This window comes from Cyprinodon tularosa, unplaced genomic scaffold, assembly GCF_016077235.1.
Source record: "Cyprinodon tularosa strain WSP-4 unplaced genomic scaffold, ASM1607723v1 ctg368, whole genome shotgun sequence".
Lineage (NCBI taxonomy): Eukaryota > Metazoa > Chordata > Actinopteri > Cyprinodontiformes > Cyprinodontidae > Cyprinodon > Cyprinodon tularosa.
In genome coordinates this window covers 1,103,534-1,126,719 of record NW_024039083.1, presented here as the reverse complement: position 1 = coordinate 1,126,719, position 23,186 = coordinate 1,103,534, and the positions used below count along the sequence as shown (strand labels likewise).

General features: G+C 38.9%; 1 protein-coding gene across 1 annotated transcript in view; it reads left to right on the top strand.

Annotated features, from left to right (window-relative positions):
• Positions 1-635: 635 nt before the first annotated feature.
• The window catches only part of sdccag8 (SHH signaling and ciliogenesis regulator sdccag8), a 60,767-nt gene continuing 38,216 nt past the window's right edge, over positions 636-23,186 (top strand). The window contains exons 1-13 of the mRNA XM_038296099.1: positions 636-897; positions 2,664-2,816; positions 2,901-2,986; positions 3,125-3,238; positions 4,146-4,226; positions 4,344-4,403; positions 6,216-6,280; positions 6,368-6,568; positions 6,645-6,783; positions 6,888-7,040; positions 7,640-7,774; positions 8,287-8,403; positions 11,818-11,960. Of these exons, the coding sequence (XP_038152027.1) occupies positions 831-897; positions 2,664-2,816; positions 2,901-2,986; positions 3,125-3,238; positions 4,146-4,226; positions 4,344-4,403; positions 6,216-6,280; positions 6,368-6,568; positions 6,645-6,783; positions 6,888-7,040; positions 7,640-7,774; positions 8,287-8,403; positions 11,818-11,960 (1,514 nt within the window). The 5' untranslated portion in view covers positions 636-830. The remainder of the gene's footprint in view (positions 898-2,663; positions 2,817-2,900; positions 2,987-3,124; positions 3,239-4,145; positions 4,227-4,343; positions 4,404-6,215; positions 6,281-6,367; positions 6,569-6,644; positions 6,784-6,887; positions 7,041-7,639; positions 7,775-8,286; positions 8,404-11,817; positions 11,961-23,186) is intronic.

The window sequence follows — 23,186 nt, the reverse complement described above, 5'->3', positions numbered from 1 at the left end:
GCTACACCCTAGACAGGTTGCAAGTCCATCACAAAATGATGTTGAGAAACCACCATGCACTTTAATCTCTAATGTCAAATTAAACAGGCAAATTGACATGACCTTTTTTTGTTGTGTCTTTTTATAATAAACATTTTATTTAAAAAAAATTAAAATACTATATATACCCAGTATGACATATTGGGGTGTTATTATGACTTGATGCACAAATTAATACAAAAAGTATCAGCGTGACTATGTGATGTTGAAAGATATACCTCATGTAAAAAAAAAAAAAAAAAAAAAAAAGTTTGGGTGATATACGTATATAGTATTTTTACATTTTAGCATTAAAATGTTTATACCACGGCACAACTTTAAAGCCATCATATCTAATCCCATTGAAGCATAAGCCTACAAATACTTATATTATAATTTTATAATAAAAAATGATAATATAAGTACATAATTTTTTAATAAAAAATATTACTTGAATACAATGTATTTAGACATTTACTCACTACAGAATCTGCCAAATCAAAGCTGAAAAGACTACATTTCCCATCATTACTTTGTGTTTACGGAAGTGCGAACCTCAGTAGCACGGCAGATGGGTGCTTTATCTATGTACCGGCAACTCACTGGGGTGTTTTAGAGGGGGGCGGTGAAGTCGTCAATTAAACAAAATGACTATGTCGTTTTCGTAACAAGCAAGGGTGTGAAAAACTAACGCCGCTTTTCCTGAGTCCGTTATGACGTCTTTGTTATAATGGCTGTTGTTGGGCTGATGTGTGTAGCCTTGCAGCTTTATTGACTCTGTGTTTAGAATTTCATGTAGGTTATATTTATCAATGAAAGCATTTGAGTCAGATGAAGAGGAGGCAGAGCACCTGGGCGCCAAGCAGAAGGAGCAAAGACGTAAGCTAACGCTTTTATTGAACCGTGTTTTCTAACTCGCTGGTAAAGTAGCGTTCAAACATATACAAGTTGTTAAATGGTTAATTTTTGCTCTATGTTTAACATATGACTATAAGATAACCCTGACCGTCATTATGTCAATGAAAAAGTTCTAGTTTATATTATTTGCTAAACAAATGTTAGACGTCAAGTTTCCCATTTTATACATTACACTTTGCAAAGCCGAACACATTTAAAAATGCGAACTTAGTGCATATTTTTGAAGTTATGTTTCCAACTTTATAATTTCTGCATGTTTGAGATTTATATATACTTGCCTTCTCTCAAAAACAAAAGTACGGGAAGCCGAAAAGGACACTGAAAACAATTCAATTTTTTTGTATCTAGCAATTCACAGATAAAACTGTAAAATTATTAAGATGTTTAAAGCATTAATATTCAGTGTTATTTAAATAATTGAATTCAGAATTAAAATAAAGAGAAAAATGTATATTTATCCAGTAGTGGTGTGGGAAGAAAATCGCTTTGGCGATATATCGTGATTTTCCTGTGCCTGACAAATTTCGATCTTTCAGTTCCTAGTATTGATTTTTTGTGAAAACAAAACACTTTTACTTAAACCTATAAGGGAAAACGGGCTACCTCAGTGCGTTGCAGCGCCACATCTATAGTTGAGGCAGTCAGAGTGGAAATTGTGGACTGTCTCAGACACCAAACAACATGGATATCAAAATAACCAAATGATCAATATCTTCCGATGAACATATACAGCACTTGCTTTTTTTAAATACATTTTATTTTGATGGATGGAAAAAATATCGCAATATATAGTGACAATGCAATATCGTATCATGATCCAAGTACGCAATACATATCTTATCGCAACACCCATGCCGATACTCACCCCTATCATCCGGCCAGTTTATATATTATAAATGAGTGGTTAAACATTTGTTTGTGCACAATATGTCCATTGAACGTACTGTGAGACATCAGAGATGTCACCTGCTGGGCTCACTGAGTTCATCAGGTCTTTTAACATCTCTGCCAGGCGACCAGGAGAGGTAGAAAAGAACAGCAGCCTATTTTTAACTATTTAGGGCCAGTTGGTTTAGGACTTTGGAGAGTCCTAATTATTCTATATGTGGAAAGTTTTTTTTCTTTATTGTTTAATTTTTCATCATGCAAACATAATAATAATCTGTTGAATTTGATATTTATATTTATATTTTCTTTTCTCCTAGTTATGTTAAATGTCGAAAAATGTTTCTTAGTGCCAACTACATATGGAGCGTTAGCTGCAACCTCCTCCAGTAAGGTGGCAGAATATCAGTACCAAACGTGGGAAGTTTGCTTCAGACAAAATAGAACTGGTCAAACCATACATTATATAAGAATTACAGCGAGGGTCTCATGAGTCCCAAAACATTTTATCTATGCAAGTTTTTATTAAAAGGTTTTTTTTTTTTTACTCCTGTGTGGAGTACGTTTTACAGTCCTCTCTAAATCTTACTCCACCTGCTGTTCAAGTGTGGAAGTGACTGCAATTTGTGGGAGTGAAAATCTTCCATTTATGGACCGAAAAAAGAAAAAGTTATAGGACTATAATAAAACCTGTATAGCCAAATAATACTTTTACCCTATTTTGTCAAAACATCAATCCTAATCCATCAGTTAATGTATCATTGCTTGTATATTACCACTGAGCTGAAATACTGCAACTGTTTTACTTCCACATGATGCTATTATGTGTTTGGCCATTTCAGAGCGAGCTAACCTGAGCTTCCAGCAGCTGAGAAGCACTCTGGAGCAGCTGGACTCTGATGGAGAGGACGTCCAACCCGGTGGAGCTAACCTCCTCACAACAGCGGCTGAAGAGGACAAGGCAGCGTGGACTCACAAGACGCAGAGTGAAGCTGGTGAATCACTGTAACTAAACCGTCTGTATATAAAGAATACAGCTACACTATACTGAAACCTGTCTTGTTTGTTTTTTTGTGCAGTTAACCAGCTGAAGAGCCTCCTTCTAAAGCAGAGCAGGGAAATCTCCTCCTCTCTGCCTCTTCCAGAGAGACGATCTCCATCCAAGGTACATGTGTTGCATTAATTATTAAACATTTATTGGGACTCTATACTTTTTAATCAGCCCTGTTTATGATTAAAATTCTGGCTTAACGATCATTTCAGTACTTTATGTTGTGCCATTTTATGATTCTTCCCCCTTTAGAGGGCGCAGCAGGAAGCCAGGCCCAGTTTACCTGCCTTTCAGGACTTGATTCCTATGAATTATGATCAGTCAGGGTACATCCAGCACCTAGAGGCTGAAGTAAAGTTCTGCAAGGTTTGTACTCATAAATGTGTACGTATATAAACAGAATCCTCCCCATATAATGATGACCCCTAAAATGAGGTAGCAGAATATTTAGCCTAAGCTTATAATTTACTGCAGTAGAAAATCTCCTCACTGAATGCTCAAAAAAAGTTCATTCTAATATATTTTTTTTCTGTGGAAGGAAAAACACAAACAAACAATAAATTATTTCATAGGTTCACTGGCTGCAGTGGATGTCAAAATGGGATTTTACTGCAGCTAAAGATGTATTTCATCACATTTTTTAAAAAATTTACCCAAATAGACATATAATTAATCAATACATTTATCTAAAAGAGTTTTAGACATCCCGCCATTCCCTTGTCAATATGTGACAATGGCATTGTATGTGTGTATATAACGGGGCTGGGCAATAATCAAGTTTATCATTTAATAAGTTTTTTGGTTTATGAAGATTTATTTTTTGAAAAATGTAGATTTTTTTTATACCAACCACTCCTCGGGTTTCGATAACTCAGACTGACATCACTGCATTACTTTTTATCTATAGATTTGTCCTTATAACTGATAAACTAGCTTACTGTGTAATTCTACTAGTTGCAAACATCTGCTATGTTGTATTTTTGTTGTGAAACATGATTTTTTTTTAGTGGTTAAATTGCAGTTTAAAATAAATCCTCCTCCTGGAAGAGAAGATTGAAATAAAAGCAATTTTTCTGTCATTTTATTTTCATATATTTAATTTAGAATTTTTATTTTTAAACGTAAGTGCAAAATGAGAAATTGATAAATTGGATTTCGTACAGAAAAAAATATCAACGATTAAATTGTTAAGCCTTATCGCCCAGCCCTAATAAAAAATCTGGTCAGAATTACTGTGAGTTTTGAGCCGTTTCCTGTGCATGTTTTTCTTTAGGAGGAGTTGCAGGAACTGAAACAGCGGATCAGAGTTGTGGTGGTTGAAAATGAGAAGCTACAGTCGGAGCTCAAATCAAAGGTCATTGATAGAACTCTGAAAGATTTGTTAAATCTATATAATAATTAGAGTTGTGATAATTAACAAGTAATCCAAGAGTTTATACTGTATGGTTACCTGTATGTGTTATTTCTTCAGGGGTGTGAAGACAGCGTGATATCCTCAAAAACAGAGACAAACACATGGAAAAATTATCTGGTAAGCACAATGAGGGTATGCATAAATCCCTTATTTGTGTTACAATAAGTTTTCAGCCTTTTCATATCTGGAAGCCTCTTTTACAAAATAAAGCAATGCACATAAACATTAAAAAGTGCATGCTCACTGCTCTCCTGTATTTTGAGTTTGTCCTTTTTTCCCACACTTTAGACTTTTAGATGCCTTACCACATTTTACATGTAACTAAGTCTTCTTTACAGATTGTCTCCCAGCAAACGGCTGATTTAAAGTCTTTTAACAACATCTTAATTCCATCGCAGTCCAGATTTAGCTCAGGGTATTAATTAAATATCAGCTTTTAGAATAATACATGGGAAAAGTAATAAAAAAAACTGTTCAGTGCTGAGCTCGTTGATGCGGTGTGGGTTAGGGTTAGGCTCAGTTTCATGGGCTGCTGGTTGGACACTTCTTTAAGGCGGGTTTCTTTAATCCTGGTCCTCTAGCTCCGGTGTCCTGTCCCTGCTTTAACACACCTGAGTCCAAGAATCAAGTGATTAGGAGGACTCAGGGTAACTTTACTCCATACAGAGGAGGTGTGTGGGAACACAGATACTTCTGAGAGGCTGGATATGCCCTGCTGTAAAGCTTTCTGATAGAGTATGCATTAATGCATGTTTTCTGGATCCTGCAGCGGCAAACTGATCCCAACGATTATACTACCACTACTGTTCTTGATCTTTGTTTCTTATATGTTGTGATTTGCACTCAAGATGTAACGGGATGTAAGACTTTCAGAAAACTTCACTTTTGTTTCACCAAATATTTGTCCAAAGGTAAACTGGGATCATCAAGGGGTTTTGGTTTAAAAATGCCAGAAATGCTGGTCAAAATAACATCATGCAAAGATCTTTTTTTTCCCCCTACATCCTCTCTTTTGTTGAATCATGAACTTTGATGCTCCTTTAGGTAAATTAATCCATTATGGTCCTAAACTGCAGTCCTTTAGGGCTGGTTTCCTTCAACATTTAGATGTGTCTCTGCTTTAGCATCATTATATGCTCCTTAGCAGTGCTCTGCAGAGACTGGCTACATGCTATCAAGGGAGCTTGTTTATTTACTTCAGGTGTGTGAAGTTAAAGGACTTGTCTGAAGGTAACCGGACGACCTGCTTCTGAGCATAGGAGATTATTTAGATTAGAGATTATTTAGGGGAGTGTTGGCATAGTGGTTAGAGCAGTGCGTTTGTGTTCTTAGAGGGCTTCAAGTGCACGGTTCAATCCCCACAGCCTGAACTCTGGGTTCCTGAGCAAAGACCGTTAACCCCAAACTGCTCCCCGGGCACCACACGGTGGCAGCCCACTGCTACCCAAGGGGATGGGTCAAATGCAGAGCTAAATTTGTCCAATGGGAGGTCAATACAGTTTAATTATTATTATTGTTTGATGCATGCCATCTCAAGGTACTTTATAGAGTCAGTTGAATGAAATCCCACAGACAGATTGGGTGAAAAGTTTTCCAAATATGGAAACCCAGCAGATTGAGTCAGTGAACTGCAGAATTCACACTTCCTGGATAAATGTATGTAGTACTTATTTTGTTTCTTAATTCTATTGGTCTTTTGGCGGTCAGGCCTTAGGTGGGGGAGAAAAAAAAAGAAAAGATGGTTAGACTTGAGAAACCTGAACCTGGAGTCTGGTTGTCCATAACACAGTTTTATGAAATGTTGGCTCATATGTATATTTATATGTGTATTTTTGTTTTACACATTTTCCATTTAGTTCATGTTGTATAAATGCTGTTGGCAGTATATTATTTGATGCCCTGACATCGATCTCTCCTGTCACTATAAAGGAGCAGCTTAAAGTGATCCACCAGGCCCAGATTGAAAGCTTGGAGGCTCAGCTGGTTTCTCTCAGGTCAGTCTTTTCAAAGCTATACACGGCATATTTTTTCTCTCCCCCGTTCCTTTTGAGATTGATCCACTTTTCTGCTGCTGTTGACAGAAAAGATCTCTCAGTCAGCCAGAAGGAGTGCGAGGAGGTGAAGGTTCGGTTGAGACACAAAGAGAAGCAGGTTGCAGGAGCATCAAAAGCTGATGGAGCTCCCTGTGTGGCCGGGTTGTGTGTGCAGTGTGCGCAGCATGAGGCGGTGCTGGCTGGAACTCATGCAGATCTGCATGTGCAGGCTATTGATAGGCTCACTAAGTAAGTTGTCAGGGCTGCCATCGGAAGTTGGGAGAACCATCCGAAAAAGAGAATGACTGTGCTCTTTACGTCTCAGGGAGCGGGACGAATTACTGGCAGCTCTGCGTGCGGTACGGGCTAGTCAGCAAGAGGCCCAACAGAGGGAGTGGTCAGCCTGTCTTCAGGTCAAACAGGCAGTGGAGATGGCAGAAGAAGCAAATCTACAAAAAACTAGAGTCAGTAACGGTTTTCAGAGTATTGCTCATAACATGTCTGCTATTTTCATTCCTTTTCTCCTCTCCTTCTGATGAGCTCTCCGTATCTATTTGTGTGCGAGTAGGTGGAGGTGCAGTGTGAGCAGCTTTCCAGGGAGCTGGCGCGCCGGAGGGAACAGCTGGACAGAGAAGCACATGTGCTGCAGGCCAAGATGACAGAGGCCAGAGAGGAGGGCCGGGCGGAGGCACGCAAACAAAAGGAAGAGCTGGCACAAATGGTAAATCTCACCTAACGTGATGAAACCCAGCAAGTCAGCGCGTTTGACTGGGGTTTTATACAGTAAATATTTATAAAGAAGGTAGGAAGGAAAATAATTTGCTTTTAAAAAATTTCAGAAATCCAAACCTTAAAATGTTCAGTGTATTAGTCTTATTAATTGGATTTTTAAATGAGCTTTGAGTCGTAACTTTCAGGACTTAGACCTGCTGTGTGTGACTTAATTGCTGTATTGGTGCAGCTGTTTGTAGGAGGCCTTAGGTGTTATTTAGAGAGCATTGATGTACAAGCAGCAATAAGGATGCAACAGACAGGTTAGAGAGAAAGTTAAAAAAACAACATTATTCTCTTTTTGAACATCTCACAGAGCTCTGTTCAAGCCATGATCTAAAAATCTGGAAGACTACATCTTGACTAAAAACCCCTAAGGAATCATGGCCATCCACTTAGAAAATCTATAGATTTTAAATGTGTACAATTGCCAAAGATTGAGGGCATAGTAATATCTTTTTAAATGTGACTGAAGTAATAAAATCAAATAAAGCTAATTAAATGTATTTCCTCATAAGATGCCTTTCAAAGTAAATGTCTGTTTTCCAGGCATCCGGCCTTTCTCAGCGTGTCGCTGAGCTGGAAGGGCAGCTAGAGCGAGCTCACCGGGACAAGAGCTCTCTGACCAATCAGCTGGAGGACGCTCTCAGCAAACTATCCAGCTGGGAACAAGACAACACAAAGGTGCAACTGTTTACACTTTACTGCAGCTTTTATAATACCTCGACTTGATGTCAAGCATAGAGCCTGGTCGGACATCTTTAGCTTTAACATGACACAGCAGTGAGGTTGAAATATAAGACCTACTTCCCCTTTTTCTGCTTGTCCCATTCTTAAAGCTGTAGACTGAGGCAGGCTATTTAAACATTGGAGATTTGTAATGACCCTGTTTTTCCAGCAGATGGCAGCAGAACATCAGTTTTGGCATTTTATTTGTATTCCAAATAGAATAAAGAATTTAATTGTTTTCAGTTTTGAGGTGTTTCGTTTAATGTGGCATTTGACTTTCAAGAAGGAGATAAAAAGTAAAAAAAAAAAAAACATACATGCATCAATCAGGGAAGTTAAACATTTTGTGATCCTTTTAAAGTATATCAAAGCAGGGGTGTTTGCAAGTCACTTAAAACCTAGCTAATTATGAATAATTTGCTATGTCGACCTGCTTTTTTTTTTTAATGCATTGCGCTCTTCTTTAGGTATCCATAGATCTGCGATATCAACTCAGTAATGCCAGCCTGAAAAAAGAGGAGGCTGAGAGAGAGCTCAGAGAGCTAAAGGCCAAGACAAGCCGAGAGTTGGAAAAAGCTGCACAGGTTAGTCTTCATTCAGCTGCTGATTTTATTTTTTTTTATTTTTGCAACTGATTAACATAAATTATCAGTTCAACCTATGATTGTAATATTTCTGCTATTTCAGCCTATAGATTGAAAAATGGTGCAAGGGAAGCCCATGCTGCCTAATCACTGGCCTTCAGCTTGTCTCAGATGTTTAATGGCTACTGAAGCAATAATTCTACCTGCAGTCTTGGGAATTGCTAACCCATTAGTTCTCAGACCTCTACGATGGCAATGTCTGTGTATTTTAATGTCACACAGTAAAACAAACAGTTACACTTAAAGTAATTACGCTTTAAATGTGTTTTGTTTTACTGCAATATTTGATCTACTGCTGTTGACTTTTCTTGTTGAAAAGTTATGAGAAAAAAATCTTCTAAAGTAAAGGAGGGGGGAGATAAATGTTTGGGAACTACCGCCTTAACCAACCCTTGATTCAAGACATTTTCCTTTCATACAGTGTTACATTAAAAAACACAGGCAGCTTCTTTAACGGAGACCTTTTGTTACTTATCTTCTACACAGAGGAGTATAAAATACTGTCTTCTGGACAATATTTCTGGGCTACGAATCTGTTTATTTTATGAAGCACAAGATTTCCTGTGAGACTTAATTTTTGGTTTTCATTATCTGTTGGGAGGTCAGGACATTGGTTTTTACTATTATTTTTGAAGTGATCCTTGAGGCATATGGAGGAATAGGAGTTATATTCAAATCAATTAAAAAAGTTATTTTAAATAATTTGACTTATTTATCTAATTTAGATTTAAATATTAAATATGTGATGATATTATAAAATATACAACTGAGTAATTAAATGTCCCAAATAATTAATAACAAATTTAAAATGATAATTTAAATAAACTTTGTCTAGAAATGCATTTATTTATTAATCGAATACATTATAAATATACCATGAAATAAAAGGAAATCAGAAAAATATCATTTAAAAATAAATTTTGAATTCTAAATTATATATTTAAAGGAGGAGAGATAAAGTATGCTCCATTATGTGGCATGTTGCAGGTTAGCTACAACGGATGGCCGGTACAGAACTGGTACTGACTGCCCTCTTTAAATGGGGATTTTGTTTGTGCTTTGTAAAGTTTAGGAGAGCAGAGTGGATTTCTGTCATAAAGACAGACTCGGTTTGCAACAGTACAGCACACAGATGGTAGGTATAATCCCTATGTGGAGAAGAAGGCAGAGGAGAAGGCAAAGGACCTTCTCTGTTTCATTGGACGTGAATCATTCCAACTGTTGTAACCAACCAAGGTCTTTTTTTTTTTTTATTCCTGAAAGCAATTTAATTCCAGCACATCATTATTTCAGACACCTCAGAATAAAAAAAAAACAAAAAACATTGGTTTATTACATTGAGAATTCATGTATTTTTTTACTTACTAAATATTTTATGAAAGAAAAGTGAGCAAAAAATTTTTGATTTTCCCAAAATAAATCCTTAAGAAATGTTTCAACAGGTTCAAAAACAGAAGACAAAACTTTTATCTTTTTTTTTTTTAAAGAGCACCTTCATGTTGATCAGTGCTGCAGTTTGTCAAAAAAAAAAAAATCCTTCTCAAAAGACAGACCGGTTGTAAGCCACAAGTTACAAAAAAACCCAGACTTGTTGTCAGTGGATAAAACACACAAACCTCTCAGGTTTTCTGCCTCAAATCCTTTAGTTCTTTTGCTCCACTTATTGGAAACAAACTTCCAGAAAACTGTAAAAGTGCAGAGTCTCTAAGTTGCTTCAAATCAAAGGTAAAACCCGAGTTGTTTAGAGCTTGCTTTGACATTTTTTTTTTTTTTAATATAAACTGTTAACTGCAACCGTATTGGTTTAAGTGTGTTGTCAAACTTTTCTGTACCTGCTTGTTTTCCTTTTTTGATCTCCGTTCATTTACAGCATTTTATTCGTTTTGACCCTGAAATATGTTTAACAAATGGACAGAAAAGCAACACAGCTAGGAGTTTTCCCTCAAAAATAGTATTACTTGAAAGACGACGTCTCTTTTCATTGCTGAAAGTCCAAATATGTTGCCGTCTGTCATTGTGCCTATGCTTCCTTCTTGTCACAATGGTTGCAGATATATCTGCATGTCAGTTAGCGCCTGCCTTTAAGTGGTCTTAATATAGACACAGAAACTGCTTCCACTTGTTTCAGGTTTGATGAATCACAGCGCAGGTGGTATTTTATTCCATTTGTAAAACCACTTCCCAGTATTTAGCATTTTCTTATGGTGAGAATATGTTCTACTATTAACCCTTTATAGGGCAACTTACCATTTTTGATCACTTGCATACCCCATACAAATGGAATCCCCCCCATCCCTCAGTTAGGTCTAGAAACTCAAGATTTATATCTACTACTATGTGGCTGTTTATGTAGTTCTGGCATTTGACAAATTAGATGACCCCTTGATTTATATAATACCTTCTGTAAATTATGTTGAAAAAAGTAAAAAAGCTAAATGAAATGTTAAAAAGTAAAGTTAAAAACTCAATAAGCTAAGTCAAAAAAGTACTACTCTAAATACTCTAAGGTTATGCTGTAACAAAAAATCTGTTTCTTTCACTCTGGGAGTGTTTTTCATTAATTTCTTAATGAAGCACTTTTGTTCTTTTTCTTAATATATTAGGGCAAGTGGCCGTTTCATGAGATATACTTTTGATATCAACATATACAGATTTTCAATGTTACAAAAGTTATAATATCTTGTACAGGATTCCTATAACACTATTGGCTCGAAATGCTGATGTCCAAAATATTTCTCTGAGTGGCCTATAAAGGGTTAAGCTGACGTCACAGATGCAAACATAGTCTGCACCTGGTTAGTGGATCAGTTTTGCATAGGTTTTTATACAAGCCAGTTTTTAGTACAGAGGTTTGAAGGTTCAGTCCTTGAGGGGTTGGGTTTTTGCAAAATTTCGATGCGTCTTTGCTTCAACACACCCGACACCAATATGATTAGCAGAACTCTGCAGAACTTTACTGGATGCTAGTAAGGTAGCTAAGCATATTTATTCAGGTGTGTAGGGCAAAAGGGACACATGAAAAAGTTTCAAGACAATGTTCTGCAAGAATTCGAGTTTGAGGCTACTGCTTTAGTAGATTAGAGCAATATATTTCAATCTCTACAATTGATAATAGTATTAAACGTTTTACTAGATCTGTACTTTATTTAGCTGTTCTTATAGATAAGAAAATGTTGGTTTATTTCTTAGCTTCATTTAGAAAATAGTTTTTTTTTTCTTTGCTTATCAAGCAGTAATCATGTTTACTACCTTGTAATCATGGTCTAGTGTTATAAATGTGCGATGGTAGAAGACTGGTGTTGTGAATGATTCCCTGGCCTCGCTAACTCCTCTCCTTCCCTCTCTGTGGGACAGGAAGTGGAAAGTCTGAGCTCAGAGCTGGTTTGCTGTCGACAGCGTCTGGATGCGGCCCAAAGGGTTGGAAGCCAATGGCAGACCAAAGCCCTGAGCCTAGAAGAACAGCTGGCAAATGCCCAGCACCAACTGCACCTCACCAGGTAACACCTAATCCTATTATACATGCCACCACACTCTCACACACACACTCACGGGCACACAGCACCCCCTCTGCCCAGCCCCTGCCCAGCTCAGCTCAGTCCAGTTCAGAGCAGCACACCAACTGTACCGCACCAGGTAATGGTTAATCCTATTATACAAGCCACACACACAGACAAACGCGCATGCATGCCGCTGTGCGGCGGTCCCGGTACCAACTGGACCTCACTAGGTCACCTCTAATCCTGTTAAGCATGCCACAGCATAATGCAATAAACATGCTCACACATATACACGCTGCCTGCTTCGTGCTACCAGGCCAGTGCCCAGCCCAGCATCAGCTCCAGCAGAGCCAAATTGTCGCCTAAGCCTTTCTTCTATCCCTGGCGTGCACACACGCCTCAGCACACACAAACACAACAGCATGGCCGATGGTCACTGGACAGCCTGGCCTCCGTACCTCCTGCCTGAGCTCTGCAGCCATCCTCACTGCAGGCACTACCGGCTCTCTCTCTCTGTTTTCCTTAAAAAAAAAAAAAGAATAAATAATCAGAATTATTATTAATAATCTTTAAGTTCAGGGGATTTTTGTCCTTTTTAGATTCCTTCCTTGCCTCTTTTAATAACTTAAACTGTTCCAGAAGTTAAATGAAAATAAACATTATTTCAAACATTATTTAACACTATTATATTCCTTCCTTCCTTCCTTCCTTCCTTCCTTCCTTCCTTCCTTCCTTCCTTCCTTCCTTCCTTCCTTCCTTCCTTCCTTCCTTCCTTCCTTCCTTCCTTCCTTCCTTCCTTCCTTCCTTCCTTCCTTCCTTCCTTCCTTCCTTCCTTCCTTCTCCTGTCAGCTGCTGTTGCTCACCCTCTGCTGGACCACCCCAGCCGCTAAGGACTCTGTCTCACCCCCGTTACCCTCAGCCGATGCTTGTGAGCCGGGCACAGATGTGGCAGAAATGTCCTGTGGTGCTGGGGGCCGTGTGGTGCTAGTATTCTGGATCTTTGTGTGTTTATTTGTCAGCGTTTGTGTTTGAGTTTGTTGCAGCTTTTTGCTTTAATCTCTTTTCAAGTGTGTTAGTCTGTCGGCTTGCCAGCACTTACACATTGGCTTCATGGTGGGCTGGTGTGTGTTTAAAGCTAGAGACGGTGTATGTGTGGGTGTGTGTTTTTTTTTATTTTTCCCACCAGCTGTGGAGAATGATGTGCATATTAATGTGGCAAACACAATGACTTTGACCTGTGTTGGAGGAGCCACTGTACTGAACCATTTAACTCGGCGTGTGTCACTGTGTGCATGAATGGGTTTATAGTTTTATCTGTCCTCTGGTGCGGATTAGATGTTTGACAGCTGTTGACTTGGCCCAGCATGTAGTCATTAAAATTCAATTTTAGTCATTTGAAGCAAAAGCAACTCAAGATTTTAATTTTTACCAAAATATTCCGTTCTAACAGAAATATTATGATTGCATTTGAAAGCAAATGATTGCGACACGTAAAACAGGAAACGTCCAGCATACCTAGGCTGGTACAGCTCTCTGTGTCAGGTTGCGTCTCCAGGAATATGTAGCCCTATTTTGTACCCAAGTATTCACATTTTGTCCCTCATACCTTCTATTTTTTCTTTGATTCTGGACTGTAACTTTTAACTTTTATTTCTTTGTGGAGTATTTTTGTAATTGTGGAAATTAAAGCACAAAGTAAGGGACACTTTATCAAAAATAGATCATCCTGACTTCTCCCTCTCCACAGTGAAGCATGGTGGTGGTAGCATCATGCTGTGGGTAGTCTTTTCTTCATCTGGTACGATAAAGCTGGCTGGAACTGATGGAGAAAATGAATCTGAGGGAAGAGGCTCACCCTTCAGCAGGCCGGCAACCTTTAACTATGTGCTCTTACTATTCTTCTTCTTCTCTGTTCATATAAATATTTCTAGGGATTTTATCCACTTTACCTTCCTAACTAAAAAGACATGTTAGCGTTTGTAGCTTTAGTAGGAAAGCTGCAGCTAAACTGGAAGTTATTTGTGTGATCATCCTTTGAGTTAAAAAAGCACTTTGATCTTTTTGTGACTTTTTCCCTCTACTCTTTCACATGTCCTCTATTCATTCGAACAGTTGACAGAAGCGTGGCCAACCATCCCTTACTCACTTTACTCTACATGTGGTTTTCAACCAGTTGCACCCCAATTCGTGCAAGTTAATTTCCACAGACATGTGCATTCGTATGCACATCAGCTGAACCCACATGCCTCTACACACAAGCGCTCATACACCCGCAGATGCAGGCACGCACTCGGGGGGGTCCCACGGCGGCTGGTGCGCCGCGCTGTGCTCTAGGATTGGATCATCAGCCAGCTGTGAGTTGGACAGCCCAGGATCTGTCCTAATCCCCAGCACTCTGCTCACATCGCCTCGCACATACGCACACATTCGCTCCAGTCCCGGCCCCAGCCCAGCAGAGGGCTTTGCTAAGTTTGGTTTGTTTGTTTGCTTCAGTCTTTCTTTACTTTCTTCCCTTCTTTTGTTGTTTCCATTGCGGTTCATATCTCCCTTTGTTGTGTTCACACATCCCAAAGGCCGGCCTGAAAAGCGCCCAGCAAAACTCCACTCCCCACACATGCCAGAATAGAAATGAGTGGCCACTGCACATTTGCATGCGTTAGGGATTCAATGCTGGCAGCCTGCTTCGGTTCGGGATAAGTTCGATATCTGTGAGGCAGCAAATCTTCGACCATTTCTGTTATCCCCATGAAATCAGGCATTCATGTTCATGAGAGTGACAGCAGAGAGTCAGACACATTACTAGCAGACAGTTGATGGTGAACTTTATACAGAGGGTTAAATCTAACAGAACAGATATTTTCATAGGATCTATTGATAAACAGCTAAATAACATTCTACGAAAACCCCAATGACAGGAAAGTAGATCAGTTTAGGTTAATACAAGTTTTTAAAGATTCTAATTGTAACAATCTGTAACTTAACAGTAATTAAAGGGATATAGTTGGTAAAAATTGTGAGTTAAGTTCAATTTGTTTCTCATTGGTGGAAAGAAATGACATTAATGTAGAGAGGAAGTAGCAGAGTCTGGTCTGAATAGCAATTTTGATTCTTTTAAACAACCAGTTCTCTATATTCCTTTGTTTTAGAGCAATGTCAGGAAAAACATGGTGTCCCATCCCTAATAGTCATCACAACATTATCACAACATCACAACATTATTTTATTTTAGAACGGTTCTTAACCAAGAGTAAAACCTTTTTGTTTTGTTTTTGTTTGTAAATATCTTTTGTAGAAAGCTGTAAAAAAGGATCCCTATGTCCTCCAGCAGTCTAAGCCTACAGCAGCATAACTATAGAGATAACTCAGGATAACCTGGGCCACTATAACTACAAGCTTTATCAAAAAGGTACGTTTTAAGCCTAGCCTTATAGTAGACAGGGTGTCTGCCTCACGGACTAAAACTGGTAGTATGTTCCACAAACATACTACCATAATAATAATAATAATAATACATTTGATTTATACTGCACTTTTCATCAGAAAGACCTCAAAGTACTACAAAAAAGAAAAGCATTAAAAAAGAAATACATAAAAATATTAATAATGACCAAAAGAAATAATAATAAAAGCTGTTTTAAAAAGAGAGAGAGAAAAAAACAAAAATTTAAAGGGGACCAAAAGTGGAACTGCAATGCGTTGGTCTGAATGTGTTGGTTTATGCAGCTTTGCAGTCATCCATTTCAGTGATTTTTCGTAGGTGCTTCACAGCGACTCCTTTTAATTATTTACAATAATAACACAAAGTGTAATCCTGGTATGGTTACTAATATGTTCAATATAAAACTACATGTCAGATACCCGTTAAGATATAAATGCTACCACAATATGAATGAACACAGACTTCCTAAAGACTTTTAACCATTAGGTATCATGACATCTCCAATGCTTGTTCCTCTACAAACTGCTTCATTCTGTCTGTTTTCTATATGTGCGTTCTGAGCTGAGGCTTTCCAGAAAAAAAAAAGTCATTATAGGTCCAAAGCAACTTGAGCATGTCTTTTATACCAGACCCCTCCATATTTAACGAGTTAGCTAATGCTAACATCAAGAACATTACTGAATGTATCCGAGCTGCAGAAGCACTGGTCTCCCAAGTGCTCCATATAAACAAAAAAAACTTTCTTTGATGATGTATTTACATTTTAATGACAAAAATATACTTAACCAGACGCTTGAAGTAGGTTCTAGTGCTGGGGAACGCTGTAATGACTTATGTAAGTTAATACACCCAATATCTACGTTCATCCACTTGTTGATTTGGAGTCCTTTAACTTGGACTGAAAAAAAAAAAACTGATAGAAAATGAAATAACTGGAAATATATATGGGGAGATTAAACTAAAGCTTTCTGAAAATCTACATACTCACAAGTACCCAACAAATGTTTTGTTTTTTTGTAAAAAGTAGAGTTTGCATAATGTGTCTACTATAAGAAAACATATTCTAATATATAAAGAAATATATTTAAACTTTTTTCCAATTGTATTAAATAAAATTAAAACAACAAAGCTGACACAAGGCAGCTGATAAAGCAGCTTAGAGCTGCAGAAGATGGATGTTGTGTCACGTGGAACGCCGAACTTCAGCTTCAATGCACAATTTTCTGACCACCTTTGCATTATGTAAAAACAAAGTCTTTAGCTTAAACGTGAGTTTATGATAGAGGAAATGTACGATTAACAAATCCACCTGATTGCTCAGTTTAACAATATCGTTGAAACCTCTCAAACCTGCATTTTATCTGGGGTTTTGAAAAGGCTTTGCAGTGATCCCAGTCTGTTTGTAATTTCCGCTTAATCGAACAAGATTCAGATACATGATGTAGATTCTGCTTATGTGCAGACAGTATTTTTGTTCTTATGTTCATGGGTGTTTGCCAGCATTTGTTCTCTTCCAACAGTAGCCTACTTCTTTTCCAGGATGTGAAAGGAAGCTGTAGAAATTCCTCTTTTCTCCTCACATAAGCAGTCTGTGCTTTACTCTTAATGTGGTTTCGGTCTTAATTCTTTATTTTTATTAAACTTGTAACTAACACTGCAGCACAGGTTAAGAACAGTTCCTCACAATCGCTGTCTAACCAAAAGAGGAGACCTTTTGAGAAAAAGCATGATAAGGGTTCTTTAAGAGCAGAAAACGTGAAATGATTCAAGTACACTACAGTACCATAGCTTTCAATATTTAATCCTTAAGACATTTTTTCCCCCACTTAATTTTGGTGTTTTTTTTTTCAATAGAACACCATTTCAGGTTAGTACTACACACTCAGGTGTTAAAAAGAAAGTTAAAGTACTGATTTCATGATGAAAAAACGCTTTCATTCGTTTGGCTTGAGCACTGAGGAAATAAAGAGAGTCATGTATAAAGGTTATTATAGAGGTAAACATGCAGGAGGATTATTTAAGAGAAAGACATTGCAAAAACTATTCAAAAAAGGTAGAAATTTCTTAAAATAAGTGTATTCAACCTTCATTTGAGCATGTTTATGAGATAATCTGCCAAATGAACAAGTATTTTTACACTTAAAATAAGATAATTAGATATTATAGACTTGAAATAAGACAATACACTGTTTTTTTCTCATTTCAAGTGTAAATTGTACTATTCCATTGGTAAATACTCTCATTTAAATTTAATTCAAGAAGAAATTAACTTATTTTTAAGAAAAAATGACTTAGATTAACATGTTTTGCATTTTGAATTTATTTAGTTGTGTAACTTCAGCAGAGGCGGAACACAAAGTGCTAAATACATTAAAAACAGTTTTTATCTGACAAACTAGCTTCTGTGAAGTTCAGATTAAATTCTTTCTTGATCTTTAGAAGTGAGGCTGGGGAGATGTTTTGCCTCTTTTTCCAAATTATTCTATATATGAGAAGAACATTAACTAATTCACAGGTACATGTCATGTCTTTGTCTGTACTATTATTTTAGAGAGGGATCCTGAATTTCTAAGATGGACGCCCAGAGGCTGTAGGACACAGACGCTCTGCTTGTGACCAACTCCTGCGACCCTCACACACAAACTTCCCAGAACTCTATTAAACATGCCACAATGCTACCGCTCTGCACCTTTACCCCCCTCCCTCCTGTTGTAAATCGTGACAGTGAGGCCTGGGAGGGCGTTGAATCGAACCGAGTGTGTGTGCGAGGGCGGAGAAGTGTAAATGAGGAAGGTGAGGCAGCAGATGCCTCATCCTGCCAGAGGCTCGCTTTGAGCAGCGAGTGAAATCTGGGCGCGACAAAACTGCTGCAAACCAACTCCACAGGAGGCACTTGTCCAATCACGGCCGGGAATAAAAGGGCCGGGGCGCCGCGCGGGCCACAGCCGCTCAGGAGAAGCAGGGGCCGTAATGAATCTTCGAATGCTGCCAGTGAATAGTCGCACATTTCAACAGGCCATTGCCCTTTCTCTACCTGGCATTAACGGCGTCTAACCCCTGTCAGCACACACATACATGCACCACACTCTGCAGTAGCCGTGCTTGTGTGTTGCGGTTGTTTGTTGATGAGTCTGTGTGCATCTCATTGGGGGGATGTTATGTGTTGATACCTTTGGGCCACACCTGTGTCTGTGAAGTTTGATGTGTGTCTGTGAGGGCGAGAGTGATGGCAGCAGGGCAGTGCCAGGTACAGGGTTTGTCGTGTACCAGAGAGTGAGTGTCTATGACAGTGTGTGCTTCTCTGGTCGGCGGCCACGTTGTTGGGTAGCAGATGGCACCATGGTTGGCAGGGGAGGGGCTGCTTAGCACAACTAATCAGACAGTTACGGATAGGGCAGCTGGGAGGGCTGTGGGCCAGCCGTGTGTGCGTATGTGTGTGTTCAGCACAGAGTGGCATGATGTTGACAGTGGTGGGCCCGTTGGCCCGGTGACGAGACCTTGCTGCTTCCTCCCCTCCTCGCTGTCAGAATGCCCTCTCTGCCATCCTGCTCATCACCTCCCTCTCTTCCTCAGCTTCACGTTCAATCTGTTGAGACCCACTTTTATTGTAATATGATTTTCAACGCTTTGTCTCTCGTTTATGTTATGCTGCTACCCAACCAGTTCCTGGGTGTTTGTCATGTCATTTATACATAGAAAGCACTTTAGGGTTAACAGACAAAGGTTTTTTTTGTGGGGACCATCTTTATAAATAAAACGCTGAGAGGATTAACAGTCCACAAAGTCACATTAGAGATCCTAACATCTTACCGGAAGGATGAGATGAGACATTTTCTGGGAAACAGGAAATCAGGATTTCTTGGTTGGACAAATGAGCTGGCTGAATTTATCTTGGGTTTTTCTAGATATACTAGTCATTCAGGATCAGTAGAGCCTAACTGACTCAGCCACACTCACCAATGAGTAAGAATTTAAACCGGTGGATGGACGTTCTTCGGGATTTTCATGTAGGGAGAAGAAGTCTTGGTCCTATCTTTAGCCGAAAGGAATCTGGATCACGAAGGAACCAGTTAATGTTTTCAAATCAAGTGTTAGTCTTACCCAACATCGTCCAAAATGGTCCACTTCTAACTCACTAGTACTAGAGAACTGCCCAATTAGTCTTGGCGATCAAAAGACATTCTTTGGAAAAAATCCTTGTCCTCCTTCTTAGTCTTTTTGCTTCTTCCTGCTTCCCCTTTTGACCTTTCTGAGAACCCTTTCAAACTCTTTTAGTGATTCGCCGCCTCACTCTCCTCATGAACTCATATTCCTAATTCGTGTTTCAGCAGTTCAAGTTCATACGTTTCAGGTCAGCTTAACAGAAGTCGTGCTTCGTTTTTTTAAAAAAATGAAGACTATCAGAACCAATTGTCATCTGTCCGTCTGGCGGAGCTGGGAAGGGAACGAGCAGACAGATCGCTGACTGAGAGACCTCAGGCAACGTGGAGGCAAATCTGTCGGCTACAACTGTTGCCACCCCAGCCAAGTGTGCCCTGGGACACTGGCCTACATACACAAGCTACTGCTAGAGGACAGACCGAAAGAGAGAACCAGCCCTCTGCCATCTACCCGCTTCTCGGTCTTCACCTGATTCTCTACTTGTCTCGTTCTGTCGGTGCTGCATGCTCACTCTCTAGGCGTTACTCCTTATCTCTGTCGGGGTTACTTTTATTTAGTTTATTAGGGGTTAAGCAGGAGTTTCTACATTATTAAGAGCTATGCTGGTTGCATTGTTTGCAACCAGCACACACACATCTACTGTGTAGATGTGTGTGTGTCATCTGGTCAACTTCGTGCCTTCACACACCCCTGCTGTGTGGGTGGCAGCATCAGTGGCTTTACTCGGTGCCCACTGCCCAGTAGGCACAGCTTTCATCCAACATGACAGAACCCCTCTCTGCTCCTCCTTTCCCCTCATTTCTTTCTTTTATCACTGTCACTCTTTTACCTCATTCATCTCTCTTTTTAGCCTTTCATCTCTTTTTATCCTTCCTATAGCCTCTCTTTTTCAGTTTTTTGCTTTAACTATTGCCCTCCATCCTCAGCTCTCTCTTTGTTTCCTCTTATGGCCGCAGCAGTAACCAGGTCTCATTCGTAGAAGTCGTGTCTCCTTCACCTGGTTGTACCAGGAGATGTTCACAAAACGGAGTAAGTGACAAAACATAGTAACACAGAAAGTACAAAAATTTAAACTAGGAAATAGGAAACTGAACAATTAATAAAAATGATCTTTAAACACACTGAATTACGGATATTTTCTTTGGTTTTACTTCCCACTAAAGGCTTCCTGCTTGTTATTCAAATGTGTTTAGTTGGAATATATATATATATATTTTTTTAGCAATTTCCAAAAACATTCATATCAAGACATTTAGAAACAATTCATATGCAGCTCCTGAGAGCAGTTAAGAGCTTCAACATGTCAGGAAAACATGAAACTTTAGCACTGTTGCTGCATGCATACACAAGAAAAACTCCAGAAAGAACCCAGGCAAGGATCTGAACCCAAAACCTTTTTGCTACAAAGCAATTTAATGTGGAGATTTATTTTTCTAACACTGAGAGGGCCTTTGCAAAAGAGGACTTCTATGTCACTGTTATTCTAGAGCAGTGGTTCTCAAACTTTTTCTGTCATTCCCCACTTTGGACAAGGGGGAATTTTCAAGCCCCGCCTGTCCCCATCGCCCCAACACAATGCTAATGAAATATGCAACAATCTTAAAATTTTCCAATTTTATTGAAGTAACAAGTAGTATCTAAATACAAACTATCTACATCAAATAACAGCAAGCTCAAAAATAAAGAAAATAAAAATGCAGCTGTGTCAAAATTTGTATCAAGCTCAAAGATAGAAAAAATTAAAGTGCCACTCTGCAATCTGTTAATAAAAGAAAAGAAGTGAAATCCATCTGGCAAGACAGGTCTATTTATCCCTGCATTAGTGGCTGCAATGAGCCTGTTTTGCATTGCACAGTTTCTCAAAACGGGGTTGCAGGCTTGATACTGCCACTCTCAAGTCATGCTCAATGTTCAGCTGAGATCTGTATTTTGTTTTCAGTGAAGCAACAGTTGAAAAGCCCATCTCACAGAGATATGATGTAGCAAAGGGAAGAAGAATGCACACAGCTCTCTGCCCGATGAGTGGAAACTCCCTCTCCACTCCAAACCAGAATTCACTATTAGTCTGAGCATTAAACCTGAGCTTCAGGGTGGAGTCAGACGTCATTTCAATAAACTGGTCCTATTTATTTAAGATAAAATATTTCAAATTCAGTTATTTATGATCAACCTGCGCCGTCAATCCCGGCGCATGTGCGCTTTATTTGCAGTCTGGACGCTGAGGGTAAACATGCTGTGTCTCTGCAGCGCTGAGAGGGACTCCTGCGATAGCGGGGGAGAACGGGGTTGGGACGGGGGAGGCGCCCCACGGCAGCACCTGCCGCTGGAGGACAAGAAAAGGAACGATACGTGCTTTCACGTAAGAGTCTCCAAAAGTCGCTAGATTTGTCGCTAGTCGCTTTTTAAAAAAAGAGTCGCTGGAGGGGTCTGAAATATAGCAACAAAGTCGCTGAGTTGGCAACACTGGGGCGCGAAAGTTTATTCCGTTACAAATAATATGCCGACGTCACGTCAATCATTATTTTGGCACTTCAGTTCCAGGTGAAATTTTTCTCATATCTAATGTTCTTTTAATTAGACTGCATGTAGGCTAGTAATGATTACTTTGTGGGTTTGATTGGTCTAAAAAGCGGCAACATACAGCTATAAGGACAGTTTGCTCTCACACATTCTACATTTATAGTCACACACACACACACCGGAACTTGGCGCGCCCCACCTGTCACGTCTCAATTCCCCACCAGTGGGTCGCGCCACACACTTTGAGAACCGCGGTTCTAGAGTAAGATTACATAAAATATTAGGATTCAACTCATTGTAAACTTCCTTAAACTTCTTAAGAATAACCTACTTAAATTAAACTCAAATGAAAAATCTCCAAAAAAGAAAACCTCTCTTACTTGAACAGCAAAACTAATTAAAATAATTGGCTTAGGAGAAATTGGCAGAAGGCTTGGAAGAAAAAATGTAGGGTGGGTTAGCAGACTGAAGCGGTTCCTGTGCCTTCCTGCTGGTTGGCCCTGTTATCATGACAGGCTGGGAAGGTGAGTTTCTTTTCAGACATTATTAGTGATGTCTCAGGTGGGAAGGAAATTTCAACACATGTAGAATATAAGCCCAGCATGGAGGGTTTTATCCATGTGGTCAATAAATCTAAGTTGTTCTAGTAAGGGCTCTTGTCTTTATTATTCAAAATGGTTATGATATTGATAAGGCTAATATTATTGATCTTTATTAGAACATTTATGCATCATTAAATAAAATTGATCAGTATTTTATTTATTAGTGATTTGTATATTAGGTGATTTACATTTTCTGATTCAGTATTTGTTTAATTGGGTGCCAAACAACCAATTGGACCATTAGTTAATCTTGTAACAACACTAAACTACTCTAATGATGATTTATAAGAAAAGCAAAGTGAACTCAAAGGAAGCTGAGTTTTATTAGATGATTAAAGGGCTACCTTTATCAGTATACATCCTTCCAGTTCATCTCTCTACCTATTTAAATCAAAATCTGGATAGATTTGGAAATGGTGGCTCTAAATCTTAAACTAAAGTTTAAGCAAATGTTTCAAATAGAGAACATTTTCAGAGGGAAGAAGGCTGCAGAGGTGTCTAGTA